The sequence below is a fragment of the Abramis brama genome (genome assembly GCF_963993115.1).
Source record: "Abramis brama genome assembly, chromosome: 17".
Lineage (NCBI taxonomy): Eukaryota > Metazoa > Chordata > Actinopteri > Cypriniformes > Leuciscidae > Abramis > Abramis brama.
The window spans coordinates 34760531-34787077 of NC_139979.1; the positions used below are offsets into that span (position 1 = coordinate 34760531).

Here is a 26547-nt window from a genome sequence, read left to right on the forward strand (position 1 = left end):
TCTGGAGGTGTGTGAGCCAATGAGAAGATTTCCCTTTGGAGGGAAATTTTACGACCCATTGTGTTCTAGCAGGGCATTTGAATATGTAATTTCATTGGGTGTTTAAGAAAAGAATCCTCAAGATTCTTATAATACTAATGCATCACAAAGTTAGCAAAAGGTAATGTAAATTAACAAATCGGGGACGAAGATTGGAGTTTATAGAGACCAGACATGCCACACATATGATTTTGGTTAACCATAGTATGCAAAGTCTGAAACATTAACCCAGTAGAGTTTACAAGAATACAAAAGCCAAACCACATAAAAGGAAAATCATGAGGTGGGAAAATTAGATACATGTTTACACATTTCTCAAGTGGTTATATATAGAATATATAGGATTAACAGAGTTTATTTCTCCTTCTCAGCAAGAATGAAGTGAGAGTCACAGCTCTCTGGAATTTTCTTTTGGGGTTGTAAAACTCTTATCAGTCTCAATGTGTCCTATAACAGGACACCGTGTTCTGCCAGTGTATTAGCTTCATTTGTGATGTTAGTTTTGGGGGAAGTTTCACAGGCCTTTGTTGGGAGAGTGAGTTTGCTGGATTATTCATTTAAAAAAAAAGAATAATTTGTGTGTGTCTGATTGGTCCAGACGCAACAATATGATTTTGTCAAAGGTTTAAAGGGGTGGTTGATTCTGATTTCACTTTTTTAACTTTAGTTAGTGTGTAATGTCGCTGTTTGAGCATAAACAACATCTGCAAAGTTACAATGCTCAAAGTTCAAAGGAAAGGGAGATCTTTGCCCTTTAATGCCCTTTTCACAAGATAATAGCATTAAAAAATAGCATTATACCACCCCTTTAATAGACAGACGAATTTGAAGATCGTGTGTGTGTTTGAATGGAGATCACAGTATTTTAAAGATGAATCGTGCAGCTCTACTGTCTTATCTCTCTCTCAGCATATGAGCAGCGCGAGGGCTTTCAGTGCTTTCAGTCTCACGTCTCTTCCACACGTCCACTTGAAATGGATATTACGACACTCATAGATAACGACACATTTCAAACTCTGTTGGAGCAAAAGTGGCTAACTTCTGTCAACCTCGTCTATAAGCAAGGACAAAAATAAAGCAATTTGATTTGAATTAATATTGATTCTGGAATTTAAAAAATCTATTTTAAAATTGTGATTTTTTATTTATTTAATTTGATGTATTTTACAAGTTCCTTAATGTTTACAAATACATTAATTACACACACACACACACACACGTTGGGTTTCCATGTTTTATGGGGATTTTCCATAGAAATAATGATTTTTATACTGTACAAACTGTATATTGAATCCCCTTGAATCCTAACTGATGTAATTTAACAACTTTTTTCTAATGAATATTTGTATATATGTAATATTGACAGCATTATGTTAATTATGGTCATGTTTATCTCTGGATATAGGCTTAATGTGTGTCATTGTTCTCTACAGGTTGGTTGATTGTGGTATCACAGATGAAGGTTGTGCTGCTCTGGCTTCAGCTCTGAGATCAAACCCCTCACACCTGAGAAAACTGAATCTGACTGGGAATAAACTAGGAGACTCAGGAGTGAAGCTGTTCTCTGCTGGACTGGAGAATCCTAACTGTAAACTGGAGAAACTGTGGTAAGATCATCTCTACCATAAAGACTCGGAGTGAATAAGGATTAATATGTTCAGTAGATAGTGTATACAGTATATCTTTGGTGTAAGCCCCATCCGGTGGTTCAGCGACAGATTCCAGCTTGAGCCGTCAGATCCTGCCGGCGGGAGAAGGCAGCGGTGAGGAGTCTCCCTGAAGAGGAACATTTACATCTTACTATATTATTATCTCCCAAAAGAAAGTAAAACTAACAGTTAAATAAACCAGACGAACTACAAACAAGACAACAGTTGCAGGATACAGTGAAGAGGTTTACAAATGTTTGCTGTAAATCAACTTGCCTTGTAATGCTTGTGCAAACAGACCCTTGTAAAAGCGTGAGCATTGCCTCAAAATGTGTGTGTGCAGCTGAAAAGAGGGAAGTGGTGTGTGTTTCACCTGAACGAGGGCTGTCACCATATTAGCTTTATCACTACATGATTATCATGGCCAAAATAACACACAATAACAATATATCATCATATCTATGGAAATCTTGAAAATAATAATAGTAATAATAATGCTATCAGTCAAATTCATCTTTACTTTGTTTATTTTGTGTTATTTTTGAAACAGAAGAATCACTCCATCACATACAAAAGGAACAATTACACTTAATGCGACCGGTTTGAAATAATGGTAACACTTTATCACAAGTATACAGTAACACAGCACTTATAAATCATTTTCAAACTATTAATTTATAGTTAATGAATAGTATATAATAGTATATAAGCTGTAGTTAATATATTAAGAGACTATATACAAATAGCGAATTCTTTGTTCACTGTCACTGTAATTAACCAAGTATTATTGTTTAATTAGCTCTTCTGTAAAGAGTTAGATAATGCTTTGTTTATGACGTATTAACCATAAATAGTTCTCACTTTAGATTAGGTCACGGAAAATCAGAAAATGTCATTAAGTGCTTTCACACTCACTCACACACACACACACACACACACAACCTCTCTCTCGCTCACTCACTCTCTCCCTCTCTCTTTCTCTCTCTCTCTCACACACACACACACACACACACACACACAGTATAGAATCGGGATATAGGTGCATCGTGTGTGTGTGTCTATCATGATTCTTGGGTGATACGATATGTACTGCAATTTTTAAGAATAGCATTTCTACATTTACATTTTACATTTAGTCATTTAGCAGACGCTTTTATCCAAAGCGACTTACAAATTAGGACTAAATTAAGCGAGTCATCATGAAGAGGCAAAAATAACGCAAGAAGTGCTCAAAATGCGAAGTTCATGCATTATACAGAGTAGCATAAGCCCGATAAGTGAGGTTTTAAAGGGAAAGGGAAGGGTTTTTTTTTTTTTTTATGCGGTTAAGTGCTCATGGAAGAGATGGGTTTTCAGCTGTCTTTTGAATGTTGTCAGGGATTCTGCATTCCGGATGAGGGTGGGGAGAGCGTTCCACCAGCATGGAACTGTGAATGAGAATGTTCTGGAAAGTGATTTTGTGGCTTTCTGTGATGGAACCACAAGACGTCGCTCGTTGACCGATCGTAGGCTCCTGGTAGGGATGTAGACTCGTAGGAGTGAGTGAAAGTAGGAGGGAGCTGAGCCTGTGATAGATCTGTAAGCAAGCGTCAATGCCTTGAACTTGATACGAGCAGCGAGAGGTAGCCAGTGCAGAGAGATGAACAGAGGAGTGACGTGGGCCCTCTTGGGCTCGTTGAAGACGAGACAAGCTGCAGGTTCTGGATCATCTGTAGAGGTTTGGTTGCACATGATGGAAGTCCAGCCAGAAGAGCATTGCAGTAGTCAAGCCTAGAAATGACTATTGAATATTGAATATTTCTACAATATTGCGATTCGATATTGCAATGTATTTCTTTCTTATTTTTTTTTTACACTAGACTATGGGTAAAAGTTAAATCATACACTTATACAGACTTTACATGATGTATAAGATGAGTCATATTTACAAATTCAATTCATCACATCTTTCTGAGTTTTATTTCAGAAGCTTCATACAGTTCTACATTCTCTTGAATAAATAATTCAATTACAAATACATTTTTTAACAGACACTTGTCGCCACCTAGTGGCAGAATAAGGTAATAAATAAATGTGTTAGTTTAAGCGCCAAGTTTCTATCAAAGGCTGATTTACTCTATTTTGATCACTATCGTAGACATCAGTCTGTTGCCTGGCTGCCAGTTTCTCTGTAGCTGGTTAAGCGCTCTTTGAGTGAGGTAAACAAAGCTATAATCAAATTAAAAGCAATAGCTGATCATTTTCCATAACGCGGTCGCTATTTACATCACATATCATCAGTAAACTGTTGCGTTACCAAGGCAACAACTGACAGGTTTGTATTACATCCCAAAGAGCGGCTGCTATCAAACCCACAGTGGAGAATGAAGCTGTAACCGCACCAGGTGACCCGGATCAGCACGGAATGGAACGGTTACGCAATGAGAACCGTTCGGCCCGACAGTGGAAAAGTGGCTAATGTCGTAAATACGAGTGGGAAGCTCTGGATTTTCTACAAACCCTTATCTTTTTGCCACATATAACAACAATCATTATCTATAAGCATAGCAATTATTATTCAATAAGAGACAATAAAGAACTAAAGTCCAGTTCTGCTGGACCCTTAGAATCGTCCCAATCCTCCCCTGCTAACACACACACACACACACACACACACGTTCCTTAAAATGTTTACAAATATATTAAGCACACACTCTCTCTCACACACACACATATATATGTTCCTTAAAATGTTTACAAATACATTAAGCACACTCACACACACACACATACACACATTTCTTAAAATGCTTACAAATACATTAAGCACACACACACACACACATTCTTTAAAATGTTTACAAATACACTACGTATTAAAGCACATTCACACACGTTGGGTTTCCATGATTTATGGGGACTTTCCCTAGAAATAATAATCTCTATAAGAACAATAAACTCTATAATCAATCCCCTAATCTTAACTGATGTATTTTCACAATGTGAACTAATGAGTATTTGTATATATTTAATATTGATAGCATTATGTTAATTATGGTCATGTTTATCTCTGGATATAGGCTTAATGTGTGTCATTGTTCTCTACAGGTTGTGTGAGTGTGGTGTCACAGATGAAGGTTGTGCTGCTCTGGCTTCAGCTCTGAGATCAAACCCCTCACATCTGAGATATCTGAATCTGTCTGTGAATAAATTAGGAGGCTCAGGAGTGAAGCTGTTTTCTGCTGGACTGGCGAATCCTCACTGTAAACTGGAGTTACTGTGGTAAGATCATACGTTACTCTCACATGAAACTGTCACCAGGCGCATTTCCATTACAGATTTGCGCAAAACTTTTGCAAAATTTTTTTTTCTAAATGTCGACAAAAAGCTATTGCGAAATGACGACGTTTCCATTAACCGTGTTATGTGACTAAAACTTCATTTTTTCCTCTCGCAATAAGTAAAATCATTCCAAAAACCATGGCAACGGACATTGGTAGGTTTATGTATATCCCAGCCACTGCACTAGCCATTATTATTAATCGAAGATGTATGTGTGTTTTCCAATCATTAATGGTAAGGAGCAACCCTTATTATACTTGTGAGCGGCACATATGAGGTGTTTCTGGGTGTTTCTCCCTCATTTCTGCTTCGAGGTCTTGATTGTGGCATTTATTTGAGGTTTAGAATCCAGTATTCCTGTAATTCTTTTGCCTTATATGAATTTAATAAAGAACTCTGTCTCGTATTCTGTCCAAACACACTGCCTCGTCTACGTCAGGTGACTGTAAATGCGCAAAAACTGTTTCCATTGCAGTTTTGCGAAATATTTCTTTTTTGAATGGCCTGAAAAACCACCTCATGTGAGCGTAAATACTTTTTTTTGATAAATGGAAGTTTTTGCGAAATTGGCGTGTTTCCACTGGGCGTATTTTCAATTTTCAATTTCAATTTGCGCAATTTGAAGGGTAATGGAAACACGGCTACTGTGAATTCATAAAGTATAATCAAAATGGAATAAAATGCAGGGAAATAACTACTATTTCATTAATTACAAGCAAAGCTATTAAAACAACATGATCAAATTCATCAAATTATTCTTACGTCTGTTCATATGATGTAAGAGAATTTATATTTTTAAAGCGTTTGCTCTATTTCTCCTGCTGCTGTGAGTTCATGTGTTTGATCTGTAAATGATTGAACACATGAGCTGCTCCTCATTAAGGTGATTCTGCAGTGCTGATACTCACACTGAAAAACACACTTTGCAGAGATGGCAAAAGTATTCACTTCATGTACTCAAGTAGAAGTACAGATACTTGTGTTAACATATACTCTGGTAAAAGTAGAAGTACTGATGTAACTTACTCAAGTAAAAGTACAGGCAAATTTTGGAAATTTACTTAAAGTACAAAAGTAAAAGTAGCCTTGTGAATGACAACCATTTAGGGACTGTTCGGTATTTATGGAATGGACCATTGGAGGAAAATAGGGGAGTGTGATGTCATATTGTGTGTGCACGTGCATCTATGGTGCGCGTGAAAGAATACGTCAGCAGTGCTCAAAAAAAAAAAAAAAAAAAACATTCGCCCGCAGCCGCTCTAGTGTTGTAGGTAGGCACTAGGCAGGTTTTTTGTGTTCATTTCTATTGCATTACGATTGAAAGCAGTATCAATAATGTCAAAAATATGATGTGCAGTCAAGATCGGGTGTGTGTACATGCTGTTTAAATGAGTGTTCTCACCGATACGTTTGTTGTGATTCGCGGAGTTTTGACGACTTGATATTATTTCTTATTCTTATTCAATAAGTAATTTACTGGTCAGGCATTATTGTTAACTCGCAAGACAGTAAGGAGAAAATGACAATTTGATGGATAATTTAAATATATTCTGTAATCACATTTTGGTAATGTATTTATTAGGGGTGTGACGAGATCTCGTGTTACGAGATCTGGCGAGATTAAAACGCGACGAGATTTCTCGTCGAGGTGAAACTTTGTCTCGTGAGTTGTTGTGATGTCAGCGTGATGGATCGTGAGGGTGAAATTAGTATTGAAGATGCAACCTGCCACTTTTAAATCATTTGTGTGCCGGGCCAATCACACACACACTCCGCGCACACACACACACTCACTGTCCCTCGCTCACTCACTCGCGCGCGCACACACACACACACACGCTCACTCGCGCGCGCACACACGCACACTCACTGTTGCTCGCACTCTCACTCACTCGCGCACACTCACTCTCGCTCACACTCAACCCGTCGTGGAGGACCGTTAAAATTAAACATGCTAGTCTTTCTGTCGTGATGTCCTGAAGCATCGCAGACGCGTAGGTTGTCGCCCACTATGACACACTATACGAAATGAAACGATCGAATCTTGCGTCTCGACGCCCGTTGTCCTTTACGAATCTCCACGAAACGGATCGTGCCAAAATCGCGCTAAAATAGTGTAATCTGAACCAGGCAGGTAATAAACATTTGATCTATCGCGCAAAGAACCTATTAAAGCACTAAGACATGGGAACAGTATAGCTAACATTCACATATCACAAGTCATATCGACATCGCAATATTAAACAATGTTATCGCACATCGCAGCTTTTCCTCATATCGTGCAGCCCTAGTTACTGCCCAAAGGTCTCAACTGCTGCCAGAAATTGTCGACATGCTTATATTCTTGAAAAAGAACATGACCATAATCTGTGTAGTTAATTTATCTCTTTTTCATGCTTGAAGAAATTTTTTTTTTCTGTTTGAACTTGTAGTTTTGAGAGAGCAGTAGGCTACTTTGATTATGGATACACACTTACTGTTTGCATTTAAAGTGTTATTTCATTTATTAATTTTATTTATACTGTTTTATTTTTTTTTATGTTCGATTTGTGGAAAGGAGTTAGATTTCTCATGTGAAATCGTACAGGGGAGAAGCCAGACGGTAGAGTTTATAGCAAAACATTTTGCAGTGTTTGCATGTCCTTTACTGCATAGAATTCATTAAAATAGAAGTAAAATAACATTCATTACAAGTTGATTTCAAAATGCACCTAAATTGTTTTGCATTTTGTGATTTTCAGTTGAATAAAAGACTATTTTCCATTCATACATTTCATCATTGAGGATTTCTTAAAAATTGTGTAAAAATCTCGTCTTGTCTCGTTCTCGTGAACCCAATCTCATGTCTCGTCTCGTCTCGTGGAGTAAGCGTCTCGTCACACCCCTAGTATTTATATTCCGCCATTACATCTGAGCGTGAAACGTTGGTTGGGTAGTTTCAAGATATAAAAATAATGAATAATATAATAATAATTTAATTGTTCATATGTGTTTATTCTTGTTAGAAGATTTTTTTTTTACTAATTATGAACACAAATTAATCACGACAAACCAAATTAATTGTAATTGTATTAATTATACCACTGATGAAAGCTGATACCAAGGTATTTTAGGCATACAATTCTAACATAATTTTTCATGAAAAATCATGATTGTATTTATTTATTTTTCGAAAGTAAGGTTAAGCTGTTTCATGACAACTCTCTCTGGGTCAGCTGCAGCGCCAACACAGATTTGAATGTTGAGATATGATTTTGTCAAAGGTTTAATAGACAGAGGAATTTGAAGAAGATTGTGTGTGTGTTTAAATGGAGATCACAGTATTTTAAAGATGAATTGTGCAGCTCTACTGTCTTATCTCTCTCTCAGCATATGAGCAGCACGAGGGCTTTCAGTGCTTTCAGTCTCACGTCTCTTCCACACGTCCACTTGAAATGGATATTACGACACTCAACACTCATATGGTGTGTTCAAGTCATCTCATAAAGATTGTATTTACGAGTTGAACGCACATGAACGCCTCCACAATAGCCGCTTTTCCACCGTCGAGCCGACCGGTTCTTATAATGGTAATGAATGCTCAGCCGAACCGTGCTGGTAGAATCCGTGAAGTAAAGTCTCCAGGATTGGTCACTTGTCTGTTGTCTGGCTGCCAGTTTCTCTGTATCTGGTTAAGCGCTCTTTGAGTGAAGTAAACTAAGCAATAATAAAATTAAAAGCAATAGCTGATCATTCTCCATAACGCGGTCGCTATTTACATCTCATATCATCAGTAAACCGCCGCGTTACCAAGGCAACGTCTGACGCGTTTGTATTATATCCCAAAGAGCGGCTGCTATCAAACCCACAGTGGAGAATGAAGCCATAACCGCACCAGCTGACCCGGATCGGCACGGAATGGAACGGTTACGCAATGAGAACCGTTCGGCCCGACAGTGGAAAAGCGGCTAATGTCGTAAATACAAGTGGGAAGCTCTGGATTTTCTACAAACCCTTATCTTATGTGGCGGAGTCTACAACGTTTTGGGATGGATACAGTCTAACGTTACTTGTCCCAGATCGATTTGACTCAGCGATTAGTTGTTAGATCTGGACGGGTGAGTGATTACGTTAAACTGATATCTTGGGAACTTAATATTCTTTGGTCGCCTGCGATTTATTTATTTTTTATTTTTTGAATGGGTATAGGCCTAGGCCTATTTTGGTTTATTTTCCCCAAGTATTGAGTTGGGCCTACTGTATTTCGTTTTTCTCTTTCTCTTGTATCAATATCAGTGAGGGGCTTCATCTGATAATGGACTGAAAAAAACAGACTTGGACAGTTTTTCTCTGACGGGCGGCTGCACATGATTAGATTTGTAATAGAGTTCAATATGTTAGGGCATTATTATAAATGACTGTTGCTTACTTATATCAGTGTGTTTTATATATAAAGGGAGCTTGGGAGTAGCTTTTCATTTTTGCTTGGGAAGGAAGTGCGAGCTATTCGTTTCTCAACGGATTTTTTCCCACTCAGCTGCTGATAGTTCTGGTTCAGCAGCTTTAGCAGGGTTTCTGCGTTTATATGTGTTGTTCTTTTATTATTATTATCATTTTTATGTTATTTATTTCCTTTTCGGAGAGATACATGTCAACATTTAAAATACAGGGTGACAGTGGATCAATCAGGATAATGTTTATTTTTTATGAGGGTGTTTTATATGGTGATTTTGATACCATAGATTATACATGACAACAAAGCCTTTGAAATTTGTGACTTTTAATACTAAGGGTCTACATAGTCCAGTTAACCCTCTGGGGACCAAGCTGTTTTTGGGGTCCTTGAGATGTTCTGACATGCCTTGACATTTGTGCTTTTTTCAGTTATTTATAAACATGTTAATGGCAAAGGTGTAAATTCACTCTATATAGCACAAACAGGGCTACCATAATATGCGAGCAACGTGTATGTAGATGTTTGTATTTTTAAGAGAATAATGTTTATGCGTGGTTATTGAAAAAAATTAAAATGAAAGTTGCTGAATTAAGACCACAAAACACATATTAACTATGTGTCCACAAGAATTTTGACTAATTGATGTTGTCCCTTTGAGTTCTAGCTTCAAAATGATGTAAAAATAGTCTTGCTTTATCGTTCACAAAAAAAAATACATTGATTTAAATGGTGTAAAACAGGTTTTGCTTGGAAAGCCAATATGCGAGGGGGAGGAGTAGTTTACACCTTAGATTATGAATGTCCCACCCACTCTGTATAATGAGCCATTCACTCAGGTGTGAAACTGACTGAGCCACAATGCAAGGACAAAAGATGTATTTAGAAGAAGACTTATATTGACCATTTAAGATTTCGCTTACATCTCTCTTGTAAATATGTTTTGCTATTTTATTCAAAATGTTACAATTACAACAATAATTACAATTTCAACAATATTTCAAGTGTACTCTTTCTTTGTAAAAAAAAAAAAAAAAAAAGATTATAGGCCTACATTTTATCATATGTATTCATTAGTTTGAATATAGCCAACATTGGAACATCTAACATCTTAGTCTATGAATTTATTTTTGACAAAAATAGTATTTTTTTTGCAGTTTAATACGTTGCTTATACAAATACATTTTATTTCAACATATACTAGTCGATTTTTACTCATCTCAGTAGGCTATAGCAAAGCAGTTTATTCTTTCACACACAGACGCGCGATTCATATTTAGGCTAAACAGTCTTTACAAATATGTCCCCTTCATTCATCTCACAGAAAGGCGAGTCATATTATAGAAATGCGATTCATCTTTTTGCGGTTTACATAGGCCTACACTAACGTTATTCCATAACGTTATTCCACACGTGAGAAAAGAAAACAGCCTACCTCACTCCTCAGCGGAATCTGCTCCTCATTTCAGGAGATATTGCTCCTCATCAGCACTGTTCTGAGGAATATTTTCTCCATAAGGTAGGCTATAATGTCTCACTCGCGAGGAGTCGCGACGCGCTTTGTTTACAGCTGATGTGGGCGTTTCACAGCTCTGAAATAGTTCTCAGAATTTGCGTTTGAATAGCACGCGCTCTCCGGGGAGTGGTCACATTACTGTGAATGAGCTCCTAATGAGCTCGACAGGAGTCGCTCTCTTTTTATACAGATTACAGAAGCTGAGAATATTTGTTTTTTATATAAATGACTTCATTTAAAAGATGCGATCTCAAGCTTTATGCCCGTGGGTCTGTTTGCCTGTTTGACTGAATTTTCGCGGAGTTATAGATCATTTTCGAACGCGTTTCAAATGGGAGTTTACTGACAGAGAGAAGGCAGAAATCGCATCATGTTAATTTTTCTTTATTTGTCAAAAAGCAAAACACTTTATTTTTATTGTGAGTATACAGAAAAAAAATAGAAACTGAACAGGATCGATTGATGTATTACACGAAAATGAAAGATCAAAATTAACAGAGCATTTAGTGTTTATTTTGATTGCTAAAAAAAAAAAACGAGCAAAACGCGCGGGCGCGTTTGTGGTCCCCAGAGGGTTAAAAGAAAAAGAGTATATATGTACCTTAAGAAGTTGGGGGCAGAAATAGTTTTTCTGCAGGAAACCCATTTAACGGACTCCGAGCATAAAAAATTTAAAAGGGAATGGGTAGGTCAAGTGTTTGCATCCTCGTTTAATTCTAAGTCAAGGGGAACGGCTATACTGATAAATAAAAATATCCCTTTTACAGTTACAAAATCGGTATTTGACCCTTCAGGAAGATATGTAATGATACAAGGACATATGTATTCTGAACAGTGGACAATGTTAAATATATACGCGCCAAATATTGATGATCACTTGTTTATGCAAAATGTTTTCCTTCAAATCGCTCAATCATCAGGCTCACTTTTGGTAGGTGGGGACTTTAACTTTTGTCTTGACAATGTACTTGATAGATCTTCAACCAGACCGTTGCCTCTTTCTAAAGCAGCTCAATCAACCACTGCTTTTATGAAAGATTTAAATCTAACTGATGTTTGGAGGCATGAACATCCACAAGATAGAGATTACTCTTTTTATTCACATCCTCATGATTCACACACCCGTATAGATTATTTTTTGTTATCCACCCAACTTTTATATTGTGTGATGGATGTTGAATATCTTCCTCGTTTATTGAGTGACCACTCTCCCCTTGTAATGTCATTGTCCATCCCAGAAAAAATAGGACGAACTTATAGGTGGAGGCTAAATCCAATTCTTCTTAGACAATTGGAATTCCAAAAATTTATTAGAGAACAAATTGATATTTTTACGTCTACAAATAAACATTCTTGTTCTAATAGCTTCATATTATGGGACACTTTAAAGGCTTATCTTAGGGGCCATTGTATTGCATATACTAAGGGGTTAATAAAATAAAAAAATCCAAATTGAATGAGCTAGAATCCGAAATCTTAGCACTTGAAAAAATATACCATAAGGATCAGAATAAGGATGTTTATAGGGAATTACTTAATAAAAAAATGGAGTATAATAAAATGAACACCTACCAGGCAGAGAGGGCTATTATTAGTTCTAATCAACGTTATTATGAGCTTGGCGAGAAAGCACATAAAGTTTTGGCCTGGCAATTAAAATGGGATGAACAGAAGCGAACGATAAATGCTACAAATACAGGCAACGCGGAAACATATATTCCTGTAGAGTTTAATGATGCATTTAAGCAATATTACACGGAGTTATATACTTCTCAGGCAAGTACAGATAGTACACAAATGGATTCTTTCTTATCCTCAATCCACTTACCATGTCTTTCAGAGGAGGACAGGCTTGATTTGGATCAACCTTTTTCTGCCTCTGAGTTGACTGAAGCCATTCTTATAATGCCTAATAATAAATCTCTGGGTGAAGATGGCTTCCCATCCGAATTTTATAAAGTTTTTAAAGATTTACTTGTGCCATACTTGATGGAAGTACTTGACCAGTCTAGGATGGACAAGTGTTTTCCAGACTCTTTTTCCAATGCAATAATTTCGGTAATATACAAAAAAGGTAAAGATCCGCTGAAATGTGCGTCCTATAGGCCAATTTCTCTCCTTAATGTGGATTATAAATTAGTTACTAAAATGATAGCCAAGAGGTTAGAAACTCATCTTCCTCTGCTGATTAACCCAGACCAAACTGGTTTCGTAATGGAGAGGCTTTCAGCAAACAACTTGAGGAGACTATTCAATGTCATTCATACTGCTAAAGAAAAACGTATACCGGGAGTAGCTGTTTCTCTTGATGCCGAAAAGGCTTTTGATCGCGTTGAGTGGCCATATCTTTTTGAAGTGCTGAAAAATTTTGGATTTGGAGCTGCATATATTGACCTAATTTATTCACTTTATAAATCTCCTAAAGCAAAAATAGTTACTAATGGAATTACTTCTGCCACATTTCCCTTGTATAGAGGATGTAGACAAGGATGCCCCCTAAGCCCAGCTCTCTTTGCATTAGCTATCGAACCTCTAGCCGAGGCTATTAGATGCAACTCTGATATAAAGGGCTTTGGAATCGGCCCTGAAATGCATAAAATATCATTATTTGCAGATGATATTCTTTTATTTCTTACTGACCCCATAGACTCTTTGTCAAATCTACAGAATGTGTTACATTTATATAGCACTTTCTCTGGATACAAAGTGAATATTGACAAGAGTGTCATTTTGCCATTATCAGGGTTTGACTCTACTGCACTGGACGGCTTTTCCTTTAAGTGCTCTCCTACTGGAATTAAATATTTGGGTATTCAGGTAGATGGTGACTTAACCCTCTGGAGACCACAAACGCGCCCGCGCGTTTTGCTCGTTTTTTTTTTTTAGCAATGAAAATAAACACTAAATGCCCTGTTAATTTTGATCTTTCATTTTCGTGTAATACATCAATCGATCCTGTTCAGTTTCTATTTTTTTTCTGTATACTCACAATAAAAATAAAGTGTTTTGCTTTTTGACAAATAAAGAAAAATTAACATGATGCGATTTCTGCCTTCTCTCTGTCAGTAAACTCCCATTTGAAACGCGTTCGAAAATGATCTATAACTCCGCGAAAATTCAGTCAAACAGTCAAACAGACCCACAGGTATAAAGCTTGAGATGCATCTTTTAACCCTCTGAGGTCGACAAACGCGCCGACGCGTTTTGCCGGATTTTCTCCACATTGTAGCACTATAAACTTAAATTACTCCATCATTTATGGTCATACAGAAAAAAGAAATATAAAAAAAGAATCTGTGATATTTCTCCTTTTGTATGTGTCCACTTACAATCAAATCAAAACATTGTGCTTTTGTAAAATAAAGAAAATAAACAGGGTGTGCGTTCTGCCTCTCCGTCGCGGTGAACTTTTTTTTCTTGAGCACGTCTATAAACTGAAACAAAACTCAGCGAATACTTGTCACACATTTATGAGCCATATACCTTTATAAACATTTAAGTGTGTACTTTTAAATGATCGGATTCAAAACGAAAACAAATATTCTCTGTTTAAGTAATTTGTATAAAACCAACAAGATGTCCAGCTTCTCAAACGCTTGCTCATTACAGTTAATTTGGCCACGCCTACTCGCGCAAAAGATATTCACATGCAAATCTCCACATGGAACGCGAACGCGCTCGTTACCTCAACAACAAAACACTTCACTTCACTTTTCGTCGAGTTTGAAAGACGTGCCTGAGCTTACATTGGATTTAGGCTACCTCAGAAGAAGAAGAACGCGATTTGAAGACAAGAAAGATAAGGTAAGAAATTCTTACATAGCCTAGTTTGTTATTGTTGCATAAATGTCACGTTGCAGCTGAACTGTTGCTAGATATATGGGGAATATTATAATATTTAGACCCGTGTTTACTGTGTTTGTGGATATCTGCTCAAACATAGATATGTTTATGGTAACCATAATGTTTTATATTTGAGAGTGATCGCGTTTGAATGCATCATATTTTGCAAGCGATCGCGTTTGAATGTATCATATTTTGCAAGCGATCGCGTTTGAATGTATCATATGTGTTTACTGTGTTTGTGGATATCTGCTCAAACATAGATATGTTTATGGTAACCATAATGTTTTATATTTGAGAGTGATCGCGTTTGAATGTATCATATTTTGCAAGCGATCGCGTTTGAATGTATCATATTTTGGATGAAAGCAAAACGCACCAAACGGCTTCATGTTTTTATTATTATCTCATTTCATATCATCATAACGGATGGAAACATTTGAAGTAACATGATAATCAATATATTTTTCTCTAGCTTCTTTTGGAAGATTTATAGGCTGCTATAGGTTATTTATTGTTATTATTATTTTATCCGCACTGCGCATATACCTTATGCCTACAAGGCACAACAAACCTGGTGTTCATTATATTATATATCGTTGGAAACGTGTGTGTGTGTGTGTATTCTGTGAATTTTAAAAAGGAATTTTAAAAAGCAATTTTAACCAGAAAAATCTAATATTTATTTCCAAAATCGTGCAGGCCTTTCTCTTGATATCAGTATGTTCACTTTTTTTTTTTTCAGGTCCCAGATGCCACTGAGGACTTCAACATTCACATGAGTCTCAGTACGTGAACATGGTAAAGTGAAAATCTTGGAAATGAAAGGTATGTACAATGTTTTTAGGAATGGCACAAAGGTCTCTGTCTTTGAAGTGCTTTTTTGGCATTTGTTGTGTATCTTTGGATTATGTTGTGTTGTAAATAAATCCAAACAATTTAAAAGCCATTATTTTTTAAATCTCCTCATTTACAGTATTGTGCAAGGTTGCTCAGAATGATAGGGGCCTGATAGCTCCTAATAGGGCCGTTAGGGGAGGTTCTTTGTCTTTCTCAGGTGAGAAAAGCTTACATATTAATGAGCTCTCGCATAAGGCTTTTTCACACAAAACACGTCGTAAAATTTTTAAATCAATATATTGTCTTATCTGAATGAGCAGTCAGGGTGATTTTCACATAGTTTTGCAGCAAATATTCTAGGCTACGTCATACAATTTTCAAAAGTCTTGTGAAGAAATAATCAGTATGGGTTTCATGGCCTTATTTCAGTGAGAATTTTTTTTTGTATTTTCAAAAACCACGCATAAATGTCATTATCTCAAAACTACAAACTTTTACATACATGCTGCTGATATATTATTGTAGCAGAGTTTGTGCTGAATACAGTGTAATTAGACTTTAGCCATGAAAATGTCACAAGTAACAGAAATAACCAGAAATGTCAGAGCATGTCAGAACACCTCCAGGGCCCAGAAAACAGCTCAGACCTCAGAGGGTTAAATGAAGTCATTTATATAAAAAACAAATATTCTCAGCTTCTGTAATCTGTATAAAAAGAGAGCGACTCCTGTCGAGCTCATTACGACCTAATTCACAGTAATGTGACCACTCCCCGGAGAGCGCGTGCTATTCAAACGCAAATTCTGAGAACTATTTCAGAGCTGTGAAACGCCCACATCAGCTGTAAACAAAGCGCGTCGCGACTCCTCGCGAGTGAGACATTATAGCCTACCTTATGGAGAAAAGATTCCTCAGAACAGTGCTGATGAGGAGCAATATCTCCTGAAATGAGGAGCAGATTCTGCTGAGGAGTGAGGTAGGCTGTTTTCTTTTCTCACGTGTGGAATAACGTTATGGAATAACGTTAGTGTAGGCCTATGTAAACCGCAAAAAGATGAATCGCATTTCTATAATATGACTCGCCTTTCTGTGAGATGAATGAAGGGGACATATTTGTAAAGACTGTTTAGCCTAAATATGAATCGCGCGTCTGTGTGTGAAATAATAAACTGCTTTGCTATAGCCTACTGAGATGAGTAAAAATCGACTGGAATATGTTGAAATAAAATGTATTTGTATAAGCAACGTATTAAACTGCAAAAAAATACTATTTTTGTCAAAAATAAATTCATAGACTAAGATGTTAGATGTTCCAATGTTGGCTATATTCAAACTAATGAATACATATGATAAAATGTAGGCCTATAATTTTTTTTTTTTTTTTTTTTTTTTTTTACAAAGAAAGAGTACACTTGAAATATTGTTGAAATTGTAATTATTGTTGTAATTGTAACATTTTTAATAAAATAGCAAAACATATTTACAAGAGAGATGTAAGCGAAATCTTAAATGGTCAATATAAGTCTTCTTCTAAATACATCTTTTGTCCTTGCATTGTGGCTCAGTCAGTTTCACACCTGAGTGAATGGCTCATTATGCAGAGTGGGTGGGACATTCATAATCTAAGGTGTAAACTACTCCTCCCCCTCGCATATTGGCTTTCCAAGCAAAACCTGTTTTACACCATTTAAATCAATGTATTTTTTTTTTGTGAACGATAAAGCAAGACTATTTTTACATCATTTTGAAGCTAGAACTCAAAGGGACAACATCCATTAGTCAAAAGTCTTGTGGACACATATTTAATATGTGTTTTGTGGTCTTAATTCAGCAACTTTCATTTTAATTTTTTCCAATAACCACGCATAAACATTATTCTCTTAAAAATACAAACATCTACATACACGTTGCTCGCATATTATGGTAGCCCTGTTTGTGCTATATAGAGTGAATTTACACCTTTGCCATTAACATGTTTATAAATAACTGAAAAAAGCACAAATGTCAAGGCATGTCAGAACATCTCAAGGACCCCAAAAACAGCTTGGTCCCCAGAGGGTTAAAGAATCTCTATAAACTCAATTTGGCTAGTCTTTTAGAGAAGGTGGGTAGAGATTTAACCAATTGGATGGATTTACCACTCACATTACTTGGTAGAATAAATGCTGTTAAAATGAATATTTTGCCCAAATTCTTATATATGTTTCAATCTCTTCCAATATTAATCCCTAATTCATTTTTCACTTCTCTTAATAAGTTAATAAGATCCTTTATTTGGCATCGTAAAACTCCTAGGGTCAGCCTTGATAAACTGGCTTTGGATTATAAGCAAGGAGGACTGAGACTTCCCAATTTTAAGATGTATTATTGGGCAGCCCAATCCAGGTACTTAGCTCAGATGTTTGCTAATACCCCCTTTCCCTCTTGGCTGAATATGGAGAAATCTGAGATAAAAGAAGAATGTCCTGCCAATATTTTATATACATGGGATGACAGACTGATTAAAACAAGAACTAATAATCCCATGATTAGACATTCAGTTCAGACTTGGAATAAACTGCGGTCTCTGCTGGGACAGGATAATTTTCTTTCCCCAAAAACACCTTTATGGGGGAACAGATTGCTACCAATGTGTCATCAAAACAAAAATTTTAAGATATGGGCAGATAAAGGAATTACACTGGTAGAGCATTGTTTTGACGGTGATGTCTTAATGTTGTTTGAACAGTTAAAGAATCGATATAATTTGAGTAATAAAGAATTTTTTAGTTATCTACAATTACGAGATTGTTTAAGAGTCAAAGCAAAAACTTATCCTAAATTACCGGATTTGACATTTATTGAGCAACTCTGTTACTCCGATAAACCACTATATAAAACTATCTCTAGAATATATGAAGCTCTTATCTCAAATCAGCCTTTAGATGACCCAGATAAATCCAGAAGGAGATGGGAGCAGGATTTGGGGGTAAGGATAGATGCAGACCTGTGGGGTCAATTATGTAAAGATGGGGTCACATCAACCTTGAATTCTAGGTATAGATTAATTCAGTTTAATTTTTTACACCAGCTTTACTACACTCCAGCTAGATTACATACATTTAATAACAGTATTTCACCCCTCTGCTTCAGATGTGGTACAGAGGAAGGGACATTTTTGCATTCCACCTGGTTGTGTCCTAAAGTTAAGGTGTTCTAGGTACAAGTATGTGATAGTATATCACAGATTCATGGAATTGACTTTCCAATGGATCCAGAGGTATGTTTATTAGGCAATTTTAACAACTCTAACCTCCGAAACAGAAAGGCTATTAAGCTTACTGAAATGTTGTTAATAATAGCTAAAAAATGTATTGCTTTGAAATGGAAAGCAGACACTGATGTGCCTATTGGAATGTGGTTGTCGGAGATTTGCAGCTGTGTACCCTTAGAGAAGATCACATATTCAATGAGAAACAAGGGTGAATTATTTTATAAAATCTGGAAACCCTTTTTGAATTATATAAATATAGTACCACATGTCTTGATTTCATAGTTAACTGTAGTTAACCCTCTGAGGTCTGAGCTGTTTTCTGGGCCCTGGAGGTGTTCTGACATGCTCTGACATTTCTGGTTATTTCTGTTACTTGTGACATTTTCATGGCTAAAGTCTAATTACACTGTATTCAGCACAAACTCTGCTACAATAATATATCAGCAGCATGTATGTAAAAGTTTGTAGTTTTGAGATAATGACATTTATGCGTGGTTTTTGAAAATACAAAAAAAAATTCTCACTGAAATAAGGCCATGAAACCCATACTGATTATTTCTTCACAAGACTTTTGAAAATTGTATGACGTAGCCTAGAATATTTGCTGCAAAACTATGTGAAAATCACCCTGACTGCTCATTCAGATAAGACAATATATTGATTTAAAAATTTTACGACGTGTTTTGTGTGAAAAAGCCTTATGCGAGAGCTCATTAATATGTAAGCTTTTCTCACCTGAGAAAGACAAAGAACCTCCCCTAACGGCCCTATTAGGAGCTATCAGGCCCCTATCATTCTGAGCAACCTTGCACAATACTGTAAATGAGGAGATTTAAAAAATAATGGCTTTTAAATTGTTTGGATTTATTTACAACACAACATAATCCAAAGATACACAACAAATGCCAAAAAAGCACTTCAAAGACAGAGACCTTTGTGCCATTCCTAAAAACATTGTACATACCTTTCATTTCCAAGATTTTCACTTTACCATGTTCACGTACTGAGACTCATGTGAATGTTGAAGTCCTCAGTGGCATCTGGGACCTGAAAAAAAAAAAATGAACATACTGATATCAAGAGAAAGGCCTGCACGATTTTGGAAATAAATATTAGATTTTTCTGGTTAAAATTGCTTATTAAAATTCCTTTTTAAAATTCACAGAATACACACACACACACACACGTTTCCAACGATATATAATATAATGAACACCAGGTTTGTTGTGCCTTGTAGGCATAAGGTATATGCGCAGTGCGGATAAAATAATAATAACAATAAATAACCTATAGCAGCCTATAAATCTTCCAAAAGAAGCTAGAGAAAAATATATTGATTATCATGTTACTTCAAATGTTTCCATCCGTTATGATGATATGAAATGAGATAATAATAAAAACATGAAGCCGTTTGGTGCGTTTTGCTTTCATCCAAAATATGATACATTCAAACGCGATCGCTTGCAAAATATGATACATTCAAACGCGATCGCTTGCAAAATATGATACATTCAAACGCGATCACTCTCAAATATAAAACATTATGGTTACCATAAACATATCTATGTTTGAGCAGATATCCACAAACACAGTAAACACGGGTCTAAATATTATATTCCCCATATATCTAGCAACAGTTCAGCTGCAACGTGACATTTATGCAACAATAACAAACTAGGCTATGTAAGAATTTCTTACCTTATCTTTCTTGTCTTCAAATCGCGTTCTTCTTCTTCTGAGGTAGCCTAAATCCAATGTAAGCTCAGGCACGTCTTTCAAACTCGACGAAAAGTGAAGTGAAGTGTTTTGTTGTTGAGGTAACGAGCGCGTTCGCGTTCCATGTGGAGATTTGCATGTGAATATCTTTTGCGCGAGTAGGCGTGGCCAAATTAACTGTAATGAGCAAGCGTTTGAGAAGCTGGACATCTTGTTGGTTTTATACAAATTACTTAAACAGAGAATATTTGTTTTCGTTTTGAATCCGATCATTTAAAAGTACACACTTAAATGTTTATAAAGGTATATGGCTCATAAATGTGTGACAAGTATTCGCTGAGTTTTGTTTCAGTTTATAGACGTGCTCAAGAAAAAAAAGTTCACCGCGACGGAGAGGCAGAAAGCACACCCTGTTTATTTTCTTTATTTTACAAAAGCACAATGTTTTGATTTGATTGTAAGTGGACACATACAAAAGGAGAAATATCACAGATTCTTTTTTTATATTTCTTTTTTCTGTATGACCATAAATGATGGAGTAATTTAAGTTTATAGTGCTACAATGTGGAGAAAATCCGGCAAAACGCGTCGGCGCGTTTGTCGACCTCAGAGGGTTAACTAGTTAACATAGTTACACTGTCTTACATTGTATCTCCATTTGTATTATTATTATTATTTTTTATTATTATTATTATTATTTATTTTATTTTATTTTTATTCTTCTCTTTGTTGTGGTTTTTGTTGTTACTGTTGCTTCATTTGTGTTTTGTCGGATGTTTGTTATTGTATTTGAAAAAAGTTAAATAAAATTTAAAACCTTTTAAACCTTATCTTATCTTTTTGCCACATATAACAACAATCATTATCTATAAGCATAGCAATTATTATTCAATAAGAGACAATAAAGGACTAAATTTGAAAGTTTCTTAAATTAACTAAAATTCTACATTTATAACTATACAAATAATTACACACTGCATACAGTACAACACCATTCTTTGATCAGATCTTTGAAATCAAGCCGTCGTGCTAAATCGTGTTCTAACAGTTCTATTCATGAATGAATCATCTAGACTGGTTTTATTAACGGGTTTTTCCTATTCACTGCAATGAACTGACTCAAATGATTCATTCACGAATCAGACATCATTACAAAAGTATATCTATGACTTGAATGACATCGTAAATGTTGATTGATTCCTCACAGAAATTGGCTCCAAGGCTTCAGAAAGCCTAAATATATTCATCACTGGACTAGTTTTATTGTCACTTGGTGATTTTCCGTTTCTGCCCTGCGTCGTTTCTGAATAACCCACGAACGTCTCAAGGACACACACACACACACACACACACACAATCACGTTTCCTTCAAATGTTTACAAATACATTAAAGAAGCATTTCACCCGTGGGAACATTAATCTTTATTGAAAGTGGGTCATATATGTAGTCGAACTGTAAAATAAATTTCGAATTTGGTTCCTTGACTGAGGAAAGACAGAAAGTAACTTTAGAGCTCATTTGTAAGAAAGACAACAACTCCCACAATGCACCACATTGCACAGCTCCCCAAGCCACTTCCACTAATCCAGAACACCGCCTATGAGGTATCCGCCTATCAGAGAAATCACTCTTCCGTCTACAAGGCTAGCTGCCACCAGAGCTTGAAATTCATTTCACACAAAATGTCTAGTTAGTTGGCGAACTCATTAGTGAATTACTCCTCGTTTGTATTTCTTTCGAAATGGTGAATTATTGCATGGTACCGGGATGTTCAGTCAGAACATATTGTGTGCGAAACTAGGATGGTTCACAACACAAACGTCCGTGTCCTCGTCTGATTCAGAGATTTCGTCCAGGAGAAATTGGCATCGTTGAAATTCTTTGCAGCGGACGGACTCTATCTCTGTGTCCGTAGGCGAACAGTGAGAGCACAGGCACCAGTCCGCCCTAACTCGAGCCAGTCCGGGCTCCTCATCCGCCACAGGTCTTCTGCCTCCTCGTCCGCCACAGGTCTTCTGCCTCCTGTTCCTCCATCAGCCTCTGCTGCTCTTCGCTATATTGCGGCTTGTAAAGATAGCCACGGACATCTGATTCGAGCATGACAATTTTTACATCATTATAAGCAGGAACTGCAACACTGAAATCCTCATTTCTCCCGTCTCAGGGGAAAATGAGGGAATAATGCACAACCATTCAAAAATATGACTGGGTTTCTAATGATACAAAGCTTAATGCAAATGGTGAAGTGTCCCTTTAAGCACACTCACACATACACGTTCCTTAAAATGTTTACAAACACATTAAGCACACTCACGTTCCTTAAAATGTTTACAAATACATTAAGCACACTCACACACACACACACACACACACACACACACACAATGTTCCTTAAAATGCATACAAATACATTAAGCATTAAAGCACATTCAAACTCTCTCACTCACACACACACACACACACACACACACACACGTTGGGTTTCCATGTTTTAATGAGATTTTCCATAGAAATAATGATTTTTATACTGTACAAACTGTATATTGAATCCCCTAATCCTAATTGATGTAATTCAACAACTTGTTTCTAATGAATATTTGTATATATTTCATATTGACAGCATTACGTTATTTATTTTTTAAGTGTCATGTTTATTTCTGGATATAGGCTTAATGTGTGTCATTGTTCTCTACAGGTTGAGGGAGTGTGGTGTGACAGATGAAGGTTGTGCTGCTCTGGCTTCAGCTCTGAGATCAAATCCCTCACACCTGAGACAACTGAATCTGTTATATAATAAACTAGGAGACTCAGGAGTGAAGCTGTTGAAGGATCTGAGGGATGATCCACATTATAAACTGGAGAGACTATGGTAAAAATAATTTAAATGATTTTCATCATCATATTTTCATTTAAAAATCAAATGGCTGATTTACTCACTAGAAATATAAGTAAATTGTACCAGGTTCAGCAACACCACGTGTGTGTGTGTGTGTGTGAATATTTTGACATCTTTTATCAGAATTGTGAGATATAAAGTCCAATTCTAAGGGAAAAAAAAGATGGATTTTTTTTTTTTTTTACCTCAGAATAGTTTATATCTCACAATTCTGACTTTATAACACGCAATTGCGACTTTATATCATGCAGTTCTGACTTTATATCTCCCAATTGCGTATTATAAAGTCAGAATTGCGAGATATAAACATGCAATTCTGAGAAAAAAAGTCAGAATTTCAAGTATATTTCTCACAATTGCGAGTTTATATCTCATAATTCTGACTTTATAACACGCAATTACGACTTTATATCACGCAATTTTGACTTAATAACACACAATTGCGACTTTATATCACGCAATTCTGACTTTATAACCTGCAATTGCGACTTTATATCTGAGATAAAAAGTCAGAATTGTGAGATTAAAAAGTCGCAATTACCTTTTTTTATTTTTCACTCTGTGGCGGAAACAAGCTTCCATAGTCTGCTGTTAGCTGGCAGATCATTTGGCTTCATACACATACAGCTAGAAAGAAACGTTGACAAACGTACTTCTAATCATTACACTGGGTATCTAGTTAATGCAACTTTTGATATAGTAACTTGAACTCCTAATATTTTACTATATGGAGATATAAACATAATCGAAGCACTTACAGGATTTTCATTCAGGATTTCACTCTTTGTGAGGTTTCGTTTTGCCGCGTTCAGCTACAGTACGTGTCTGCGGGAGCACCACAACAACAATCTGTGACGCTGTATAATAGGAACTCACTCGGCTAATAGCTGCCCTGATTGCTGTCTCACGCTAGGAAATAAATTAAAGGGGGGGTGAAATGCTATTTCATGCATACTGAGTTTTTTACACTGTTAAAGAGTTGGATTCCCATGCTAAACATGGACAAAGTTTCAAAAATTAAATTGTACGTTTGAAGGAGTATTTCTGTGCCAAAAATTGTCCTTCCGGTTTGTTACAAGTTTCGGAAAGTTTTTTTCGGGTATGGGTCTGTGTGACGTCAGCTGGGGCGTAATTTCCTTATATGGGTCCTAAGGGCTCTTCTCCCGGAAAGGCGCGGGCGCGCGCGCACTTGTAGACCAGAGCAAGAGACGAGAGCGAAAGCAGTATGCCATCAAAGCGCTCTGCTCAGCTTTTGGGAAGTCAATGTCACCAAAGAAGTGGGTTTTTGGTTGCCAGGGCAAGACAACCCTGCACAGATTCCCAAAGAACCCAGCGTTAAGGGCCCAGTGGATGGAGTTTGTTTTTTCAGAGCATCATCAACGGAGTTGTGCAAGACTGTTTGTTCCCTGCATTTCGACGATGATTGTTTTATAAACAAAGCCCAGATCGACGGATTTGCAGATCGTCTAATGCTTAAGGATCGAGCAGTCACAATGATAAAGGTTTGCGGTCGCAGGCGGTGAGTAAAACTGCTTCAAATGTCTCTGTGTGTTGTTGTTAGCTCGGCGCGTAAGCACAGCTTTAGCTTCGCCCACACGACCCGCCTCCAGACGCTCGTTTTTTTCCGTAAAGACTCGGTACAGCCTATCTTTCTTTTATAAATATAATAAAACTAAAGACTTTTTGGAGATATGAAGGATGCAATACTACTCTATAGGTACTCAAGATTAACAGGAGATTGAGTGAAAATGAGCATTTCACCCCCCCCCCCCCCTTTAATTACCGTTATAAATATAAAACGTCACTAAAGACCTATAATTTTCACAATCATTTTTAATGTTAAAATATATTTGTCGGGGACCCCCCAAAATCCAAAAATAAATTCTTATGGGGGGTCCCTAATGACTTATGGAGGGTCCGGGACCCCCCGAGACCCCCCTCATTTCGAACCCTGGACAGATGTAATATCTCATACTGCATATGTGACTGTTTGTGTGTTTTATGTTAGGTATTAGATGCCAGTCTGATCTTCTGATGATCATCTGATGGTGAATAAGGATCCACTACAGAGACTCACAGTCAACAGAATCAACAGAGACTGAAGATACAGTGACTTCACTGTTATAAATTAAGACTTCATTTAGATTTCAGCGATCCTCTGACAGACCTGATGAGGCGGCAGTGAAACACCTTTTATTTCACAGCAATCAGCAAATTATTTTTTACAGTTTCTCATTCATAGATTAATCATTTTATTTGTATAAACCCACAGTAACTCAAAAAGCTTGGAGTAAATAAAGAGCCTGAATATCTTTGTGTTTGTGTTGTACCAGCAGAGGGAGACAAAGACTGATGAAATATAAATTTTTCATAATTATGAGAAGTAGTGATGGGAAGTTCGGTTCTTTTCCGTGAACCAGTTCTTTCGGACAGTTCGTTTCAATGAACCGGTTCAAAAAAATGGTTCACCAGTTCTTTTACGTCATCACGTAATGACGTCAATTCTATCATCCCGGCGGATAAATATACATTCAAATAAAGGCATTTGTAATCATAACTTCAGTTAAATAATAGTACTCATAGTCATAATCATCTTGGATAAGTTTCTTACATTTACGTTTTGAAAATGAACCCTGTAGTAGGTCTAAAGCGATGCGCAAACGCGGATGTTTTAGATGTCTTAAAGATCTAAAGTGAATAAACTGGTCTTCATCAATTTTATTTTATTTGTAATTAAATAAACTTACATTTCGCTGAATTCGGCCCCTCATTCAAGACCTTGGTTCACCCGTGCTCATGTATCAGTGCAGCATCAGTTGGCCAAAAGAAAGTTCGGTTCAGAGACGGTGCTATCACGCATGTGCAGTCTCTCCAGCTCATCGGTTCTCCGTATCGAATGTGTCCGCAAGAAACAGTTCTCGGTTCTGTACTGGTGATCCAGATCCTGCAACAACCAGTTCTTGACTCGAGAACCGTAGCATAGGCCTGTGTGTGCTGAGCTGAGAACTGCTGAAACCTTACTATAGCCTACAGTCGACAAA

General features: G+C 36.7%; 1 protein-coding gene across 3 annotated transcripts in view; it reads left to right on the forward strand.

Annotated features, from left to right (window-relative positions):
* LOC311067214 (NACHT, LRR and PYD domains-containing protein 3-like) overlaps positions 1–25818 on the forward strand; it is a 47028-nt gene extending 21210 nt beyond the window's left edge. For all 3 annotated transcript variants that reach the window (XM_084088936.1, XM_084088937.1, XM_084088938.1), the window contains exons 9-12: positions 1473–1646; positions 4776–4949; positions 23306–23479; positions 25515–25818. In XM_084088936.1, coding sequence (XP_083945062.1) covers positions 1473–1646; positions 4776–4949; positions 23306–23479; positions 25515–25521 — 529 coding nt within the window. In that variant the 3' untranslated portion in view covers positions 25522–25818. The remainder of the gene's footprint in view (positions 1–1472; positions 1647–4775; positions 4950–23305; positions 23480–25514) is intronic.
* The last annotated feature ends 729 nt before the right edge of the window (positions 25819–26547 follow it).